The sequence below is a fragment of the Elephantulus edwardii genome, unplaced genomic scaffold, assembly GCF_000299155.1.
Source record: "Elephantulus edwardii isolate Elephantulus edwardi_28Jun2011 unplaced genomic scaffold, EleEdw1.0 scaffold00184, whole genome shotgun sequence".
Classification (NCBI taxonomy): domain Eukaryota; kingdom Metazoa; phylum Chordata; class Mammalia; order Macroscelidea; family Macroscelididae; genus Elephantulus; species Elephantulus edwardii.
In genome coordinates this window covers 4,692,574-4,701,664 of record NW_006399934.1, presented here as the reverse complement: position 1 = coordinate 4,701,664, position 9,091 = coordinate 4,692,574, and the positions used below count along the sequence as shown (strand labels likewise).

At 35.6% G+C, this 9,091-nt stretch overlaps 1 protein-coding gene and 1 pseudogene across 1 annotated transcript; both read left to right on the top strand.

Moving 5' to 3' along the window:
• The first annotated feature begins 2,333 nt into the window (after window positions 1-2,333).
• On the top strand, window positions 2,334-3,287 carry LOC102848870 (annotated as a pseudogene).
• A 4,501-nt stretch (window positions 3,288-7,788) lies between these two features.
• On the top strand, window positions 7,789-8,715 carry LOC102848459 (olfactory receptor 12D2-like). The gene has a single exon (XM_006896296.1). It carries the CDS (start codon window positions 7,789-7,791, stop codon window positions 8,713-8,715), a length of 927 nt encoding a protein of 308 aa, XP_006896358.1.
• The last annotated feature ends 376 nt before the right edge of the window (window positions 8,716-9,091 follow it).

The window sequence follows — 9,091 nt, the reverse complement described above, 5'->3', positions numbered from 1 at the left end:
AAATATTAAATCATGTCTTTATATTTTTTCAAGAATTTTAACAGTAACTGAGGAAGGGGGATCTCCACTATTATTTAAATCTGCAAGTGAAATTGAAACTAATGCATTTCTTTACTTGAAAACAAGTTTTATTTGATCAAAATGGTGAAAAGAGAAAAATATTTTCTAAATGAAAAATAATAAAATTTCTCAGGACATTGAAAAGGGTTAATAGGCCACAGAGAAATTTACAGTGTGATAAAAGGCAAGGTAACTGTCTATGTCAGACACTAGAACTAGAAATGAAGAAGGAAGATCTCACTTGCCATGGAATATCTTTTGGCAACTGAAGAGTGATGTTATTTCAGGCAAAGATTAAAATAAGACATAAATAGGAAAAATATGTCAAAAAGAGTTAAGATTGTGGGCTTAATCCATAGATGCTTTCAGGAAAGTCAGTCTTGGGTGGTATAAGAGAAACTCTTGAGCTGACAAAGGAAGAATTTTACTTACCTAAAGATTATGTTGTCAATAAAGAAAAACAGCCTTAAACTAAGTAGAGAACAGAACTAATTTTGTGATTCTAGTTTGTGAAATTTTGATAGCACACAACATTTTCATAAAAATATTAAGGTTCATTTTCTAATAATGGCCTAAATTGATGTAGCGTATCAGTCTGCTCAACAGAATGTTGACAATGAATCCCATCGCAGTGCCTCAGAAAGAGGTCTAGCCCCATGTACATCCAAAATGTGGGAAACAATTACTACTCTGATGGCCCAGTGATACAGAGTTGGACTACCAATCATAAATCATGTGGATGGAATTTGCCAGCAGCTGCCCTGAAGAAAGGTAGGAGATGGAGCCCATGCTATTTACAGCCTCTGAAAATCCACTGTAGGGTCAGCTAGGTGTCAGTTCTGACTTGACAGCACCTGATAACAACAGTACATCTAGTTTAAAGAGCTTTCTTGTTTCTTTAAAGACTTTGTGGTTACAATAGGTTAACCTTATTTCCATAAAATGCATATTTTAAAAATCTTTCTGATGATGTACTAGATGTGGAGAAAATGGTGGGATACTTTTAAAAATTAGCCTTTTAGAACTGATTTAAGGTAATGAAAATATTTTTTTTCAGCACATAGGTACTTATGTTCCTGTTAAGAGCCACTGAGTCAATTATGGCTTAAAGTGACTCTGAACAAGAGCCCCCAATATTGCCCCTTCCTAAGCTATCTTTTCATCTCCTCCACACACTTGAGCCCATTGTTAGTCACTGTGTTAATCCTTCTTGCTAAAGATCTTTTTATGACCTTCTACTTTTCCTAGCATGAAGTGCTTTACAAGGACAACATGTACATCAGGTAAGACTGACAATGTGGTGTAGATTGTTGAGAGAAAAGAAAATACAAATAATAATTTCAATAAAAATAATATACTAAGCCATACATAACAGCAGCTTGATAGCTCATGTTCTTTAAAACCTCCGTTGCTGAAATGATTTAAGACAGCTATATTCACTGTAGAAACATTTTGGTCATGTAACAAATATTTTCGTTGGGACTGTTGTTATTAGGTATCCTCTAGTTGTCTCTGATTCATAGCAATCCTATGTACAAACAGAATGAAGCACTGTCCATTCTCCCAATCACTGTCGTACGTTGTTGCAGACACTGCAAATGCATCTCATTGAGTGTCGGTCTTTCCTTTTTCTCACTACACTGTAATAAGCATGCTCTCCTTTTCCTGATAATATGGCCAAAGTAAATTACAAGTCTCACTATCTTCAGCTACAATGAACACCCGAGCAGTACAACTTTCAAGACAGATTTTTTTTTCTCTAGTCCAGAGGATATTGGATACTTTCTTTTTTGCATTTAAAGGCATTGATTTTTCTCAACTCTTACTTGTTATCCTACTTTCACATGCATAGGAGGCAACTGGATATCCCATGGCTTGGTTCAAATGCATAGTCATTCTAGTGGCATCCTGCTCTTCAGTAATTGAAAGAGAATCTTTTAAAGTCAGTTTACCAAGTACAATACATCATTTGATTATTTTTGACTGCTCCTTCCATGGTCATTGATTTGTGGATCGAAGTAACATTTTGCTCAAAAATTTCAGTTTTAAGAATGTTGGGGGGGTTTATGTTAAGGTATAATCCATATTGGAGGCTATAGTCTGATCTTCATCAATAAGTACTGCAAATCTCTTTTAAAAATAAAGAAAAAGCAATCAAATTAGTGCCATTTTAATATGTCTTGTTATTAAAAATCAACCTCCAATGCTGAAGTCACATTATTTTTCATATAGCAATAATGTTCCTTATAGTATTTTGTCTTTCATTTTAAGTGATGCTGAATCAAACATCAGTCACTGAATTTATCCTGCTGGGACTGACAGATATCCAAGAGCTGCAGCCTTTACTTTTTGTCGTTTTCCTCACCATCTACTTTGTCAACGTGGCTGGGAATGGAACTATTCTGATAATTGTCATCTCTGATCCAAGACTTCATTCACCTATGTATTTCTTCCTGGGAAATCTATCCTGTTTAGACATCTGTTACTCCACAGTGACATTGCCAAAGATGTTGGAGAATTTTGTCTCCACACACAAAGTAATTTCTTATGTGGGATGCATAAGCCAGCTTCATTTCTTTCACTTCCTGGGTAGCACAGAGGCCATGCTATTGGCTGTGATGGCCTTTGACTGCTTTGTGGCTATCTGCAAACCACTTCATTATACTGTCATCATGAACCATCAGCACTGTACCCAGATGGCTAGCACAGTTTGGGGCATTGGATTTTTCCATGCCTTGCTACACTCCATAATGACCTCTAATTTGAACTTCTGTGGTCCCAACCATATCCATCACTTTTATTGTGATCTGAAGCCGTTACTGGAGTTGGCCTGTGGGAATACTGAGTTCAATCAGTGGCTGCTCAATACTGTCACAGGGTCCCTTGCTTTGGGCCCTTTTTTCCTCACACTTATTTCCTATTTCTACATTATTACCTTTCTTCTTTTCAAGACTCATTCTTGCAGTATGCTTCAGAAAGCGCTGTTCACATGTGCTTCTCACTTCATAGTGGTCATTCTTTTTTATGCTCCTGCTGTCTTTACCTATACTCAGCCTCCTTCAGGAAGCTCCATGGACCAGGACAGGATTGTTGCCATCATGTACACAGTGGTCACTCCTGCACTAAATCCACTGATCTATACATTGAGAAACAAGGAAGTGAAGAAGGCATTGGTTAGGGTGATCAGAAGGAAGCTCTGACTGAAGGAAGCTGGAGAACTCTTTTAAAACAGAATAAGCAGGCCATACAAAAGTTGTAGTTTGAACTTAGGGTGCTTTAAAACTGCTTAAAATACTTTAGAAACTGACGAGGGAGAGAACTGTTTAAAAGGGATATATGATTAGGTATTCTTTTCATGACAGGCCTCTAGAACAAGGCTGGCATAGTAGAATGGACTTGGAGGGAGGAATTGTATAACAATGAAACAATTTTTCTTTCACTTCATAGAGAAGAGCAAATTGAGAGGGAGGGGTGGACAAGGAGAAAAGTGCGACAATAAACGAATGGAAATCCAAGGTTTCTGTAAACTTTCATTAAAATTCATTTAAAAAAGGAAAAAATATTTTAGAAAGTGGAAACTATATAAAAGAAACATAAATGGAAACAGCCAAAGGATCAGAAAATTGTAACTGTCACACTATCAGAGCTTCTTTATCTTTTAATCTTTGTACAAGTCTTAATTATTTTCTCCAATCTATTTCTAGACATGAACTTGGTGGGTCAGAGATTGTGCAAATTATTTGTAGATTTTTAATATATTAAACACTTTCAATCTAAAAAAAAGAAAGGAATATTAGTGGCTAAGCTCCAGCTCTTAAAAGCATAAAAGAATCTTTAACAAGACAGACACTAGTTATATGTTTTTTTTTTAATTTTTTTAATTTTTTTTGTGTGTACCATAAAATCAGATCTGACTGGCACAAGGGTCACTATGAATCACCTAGGACTCCACGGCACTTAACAACAACAACAACAACGATGTATCAAGAAGTGAAGCTATTCATTGGAGATATCAGAATAATTTTAAAAAACGGGGGGCGAGAAATGTGAGCTTTTGGATATCCAAATGGTAGAAAATAACTTGGAGCTATTATTCAAAGTGAAGAGTCAGATCTAGAGGGAACAAAAGGCCATACTGTTTCTCTCTTTTGTTTTTCTTTCCCCCAAATAACAGTAATAAATAAATAGTATGTCTAAGAGTTAAGCTCCTTTCAGTTCAGATTAAAGGTTCATAGTTAAAACTTTAAGTTTCATGGTTAATTCTCTTTACACTGTAAGCTCTGTATTCTTTTCTAAGGGAACTATAAGATGGGTGAGTGTATCTGTACTTATATACTAGAACATCTGAGCAGGAATATGTTTGACAATTGCAATTTCTCTTGTACATGATTCTGAATCTAAGGAAATAACACAATAAACCAAGAAAACAGAAAGACTTAAAAGAATGGACTCAAGATTAAAATCCCTTCAAAATTATTCCCTAGTATTGCAAGTGTGGAAAACTATTCTGTTTATTCTTTCAACAGTTTTTCTCAGCACCCAGGGGAGCACTCTCTTGGGCTTTTTATGTCTAGAGACCTGTGTTCATTAAAAGGCAGACAGAATTTCAGGAAAAGATTATTTTGAAGATGAAGAGTTTATGGTGTCATGCCAATCTGAATTATGACTTAAAATATTTTTCTATTTGGAAATATACATCTGAAATGCTCTCTTATACCTATGATTCAGAAGAATCTAGCAGGTAAGGGAATTAATTAAATAAGAGACAGACTAGGAAGTTACCTATTTTCTATTAGTGAGGGATCTGTTTGGTAGTAATAAATGCCCAAGCAGGTGTGATGTGAGGGACTTTTCACTGTGGCTGTTAATTGTGAAGACATTTTGCTTCCACACATTTATTACCATTCTCATTCTTAGTTCAACATGTCTAGCTCTCTAGGCATTGTCTAAAGCAAGTAAATATCTCTAAAACTCAAAATTTCAGTGAGTGAACTCATTCAGTCTTATTTCTAATACATTTTTTTAAAATACACCTTTTTCCCTAAATAGATTTTATCAGTCTGTTCAAAAATCAAAAATTGTGTTTGACATGTAAATTGTATTTTAAACAAGTTTAAAGTATATTTATATTTTAGAAAGAATTGTTCTTAAATACACACATGCATACACACATATAATTTGAAGTAATTTCTCAAGGAGATGTGTCGATTAGAAAGTTTTTCAAAATTGTGAATAGCTACAAAGAACCTAAAATGTCAGTAAACCTCTAGAAACATTCTCTTATTAATTCACGAGTCATCTAGAATAATTTTCTTCTGTTAGCATTATCTAAGATTGAATTACTTTTAAAGAAAGTTCTCCAGTGTCTATTATCAGATTTTCTTGACATTCTTAATCATCTCTCAATGCCTCCCATCCCTAGAAATAGCCCTCGTATTCTCACTTTTTTTCCCAAAGAAAATGCTCCACCACATAAGGCAATAAAGCAACAAAAAGGAAAGTTGGTTTGGTTTTTTTTTGGGTTTTTTTTAAAAAAGTGTGTATACTTTGTCAATATACCTAAAAGAGATAATGTCAGATACTTTACAAATAATGGCAAAAAGAAGATTCAAAACCTTTCTGTCTCTCAGCACACACCTGGTTTTAACATTCACTGGAAGAAAATACTATTACTTTAACCTAGAATTAGACTTAAAATTCATGCATTTCTTATGTAATAAAAAAAACCCCACAAGAAATTTTTTTATGGAAAGTGCATAAAAACCAGAAAGTCTATTTTTAAAATGAGAAATGCTTGAAATTTCCAAGACCCTTAAAAGGAGCTAATACACACCAGATGGATTTTCAGGGTGCGTGGCTACCAGTGTCAGATTAACGGAATGAAAGGTGAAGATGGTGAATTCCACTGAATGAGAAACCTTTTCATAACTTGAAAAATAATATCGGGCAAAATAAAAATAGGTCTAAACTAGGAAATATATCTCAAGAGAAGTTAAGATTTCAAGAGAGCTGCAGCTATAGATACTCCAAGAAAAGTTCCATATTTGGTGGTATAAATGAAACATTGAGCCTACTGTAGGAAAAACACTATTGAGAACTTTAGGATTTGATAAAGGAGAAAGATTTCAGACCAAATAAAGAATGGAAGTAATTTGGGATTCTATATTCAGAAAAATATTAAGACTACTAGTGTCAATGCAAGCCTATAGCTGACATAGCAGTGCTAAAATTTTCAGTAGAAACCTTGATAATAATACTTGATTAATGTGGCCTCGTTTCCCTTCCTGAAAAGGTTCCATTACACAACCACAGGTGTATCTCAGAAAGAGACCTAATCCTATTTACAATCTAAGATGAGAAAAGATAACAACTATTATTTTTATCTTTCCCTTAAAAAGAATTTGTGATTGTAATGAGTTCTAATTTTTATAAGTTTAAAAAAACCTTTTGTTGTTGTTGTTGTTGTTGTTTTGTTATGTGCTGTCTAGTTGCTTGCAACTCATAGTGACCCTGCTCTATCCTGTGCTAATCACACTGCCTCTTACACACCCATCCCGATTACCCCAGTCACTGAGTCAATCCACCTCATAGAAGGTCTTTGCCTCCTGCTCCTGCCCTCCACTCTACCAAGCTTGATGTCCCTCTCCAAGGACCTGTCTCTCCTTACAATATGTCCAAAGTATGTCAGATGAAGCCCCAAAATCCTTGCCTCCAAGCAGCCGCCCAGTTTAACCCTCTCTAGGATTAATCTGTTTGTTTTCTTGGCAGTCCAGGGTACATTCAATACTCTTCTCCAGCACCACAGCTCAAAGACATCAATTCTCCTTCTATCCTCCCTAGTCATTGTCCAACTCTCTAATGCATAACAAGTGATTGCAAAGACCATGGCCTGTATCAGATGCACCTTAGTCTCCTGAGTGACACTATTGTTCTTCAGTACTTTGGAGAGGTCCCTAACAGCAGACTTGCACATCGCAGTATGTCTTTTAATTTCCTGGTTGCTGGTGCCAAGAGTGTTGACTGTGGAGTCAAGCAGACTAAAGTTGTTAACAATCTCAATCTCTTCACCATCCATCCTGATGCTGCCAAATGATCCAGTGGTGAGAATCTTTATCTTCTTAAAGATAATAACATGGTGAGAGACTTTAAAAATCCCACTATTAGAGTTGCTATAAAAAATGTGAAAGGAAATTTTTATCAGAATAAAAGATGTTCACATGAAGAGAAAATGGAAGGGTTACAGCATCCTTTACATCACTGAGATGTAATCTAATATAAAAAATACAAATGAATGACCAAGTCATAATCTACAACTATAATGTAACATTTAACTGTTTAATACCTCACATTATATTAAATTTGTAATATTATGATTATATAAAGCAATTATATTCTCTCTCAAGATGTTTTTATCTTAGCAACAAAATTCTCATTGGAGTTTAAAAAAAAAAAAAACAACAAAAGAACTCTGAGTCTCTCACATCAGGAAATAATGTAAAATAACTTCTTGTCTTCCAGTCAGAACTGACCTATAACTAACAGCTGACCTTCCAAGGTTTTCAGAAGCTTTAAATTACACATGAGATTTTCCATATTTCTTTCTCAGTGCATTTGGTAGATTCAAATACTCTTTCATAGTTTGGTAGTGCTTCTTTTGACCCAGTACGCCACTAGAGCTCATGTCATTATAGATAGTGATCCATATATTATGTTGCCTTTTTTTAAGTGATGCTGAATCAAACATCAGTCACTGAATTTCTTCTGCTGGGACTGACAGATGTTCAAGAGCTGCAGCCTTTGCTCTTTGTGGTTTTCCTCACCATCTACTTTGTCAATATAGCTGGGAATGGAGCTATCCTGGTGGTTGTCATAATTGATCCAAAACTCCATTCACCTATGTATTTCTTCCTGGGAAATCTATCCTGTCTAGATATCTGCTACTCCACAGTAACAATGCCAAAGATGCTGGAAGATTTTGTTTCTACAAACAAAGCAATATCTTTTGTGGGATGCATAAGCCAACTTCATTTCTTTCATTTCCTGGGTAGCACAGAGGCCATGTTGTTGGGTGTGATGGCCCTTGACCGCTTTGTGGCTATCTGCAAACCACTTCATTACACTGTCATCATGAACCATCAGCGCTGTACCCAGATGGCTGTCACAGTGTGGACTATTGGGTTTTTCCACGCTCTGTTACACTCCATAATGACCTCCAACTTGAACTTCTGTAGTTCCAACCATATTTATCACTTCTTCTGTGATATTAAACCATTGCTAAAATTGGCTTGCGGGAACACTGAGCTCAACCAGTGGCTGCTCAATACTGTCACAGGGACCATTGCCATGGGGCCTTTTTTCCTCATACTTCTCTCTTATTTTTACATTATCATATACCTTCTCATCAAGACTCGTTCTTGCAGTATGCTTCAAAGAGCATTGTCCACGTGTGCTTCTCACTTCATGGTAGTTTTTCTTCTCTATGCTCCTGTTCTATTCACTTATATTCGACCAGCCTCGGGCAGCTCCATGGACCAGGACAGGATCGTTGCCATCATGTATACTGTGGTCACTCCTGTTTTAAACCCATTGATCTACACTTTGAGGAACAAGGAAGTAAAGAAGGCTTTGGTCAGGAAAATAACTAAGGCTCAGTAAACAAAGGAGTCTAGAGAAAACTCTTTATGGGCATAAATAACTACACAATGAAGAAGTTGAGATAAATAGTTATACTCTTCTCAAATTATTCAGAATATATATTTGAGAATGCATTTAAGAAATGCAAATGGTAAAGCGTAGTCTAGTAAGAAGATGATATAAAAGAAACTTGAACAAGCTGGACTCTAGTCACGGAACTCTCTTGCTGAAATGATTTTGGAGGTATGCACTGATAACACTCTTTTACAATGTATTCCATTATGTTCTTTTGTGTAATCAGATATAGACATATGCCTTTACTACTCCTGTGTTGAGCAAGTAGATAATATTTAGACTTGTTTATCTAGGTGATCCTTTTAGAGTAGCAAATTTTAAT

What these genes read in the sequence shown, in the direction of transcription:
- LOC102848459 (XM_006896296.1), top strand. Translation starts at nt 7,789, where the DNA reads ATGCTGAATCAAACATCAGTCACTGAATTTCTTCTGCTGGGACTGACA.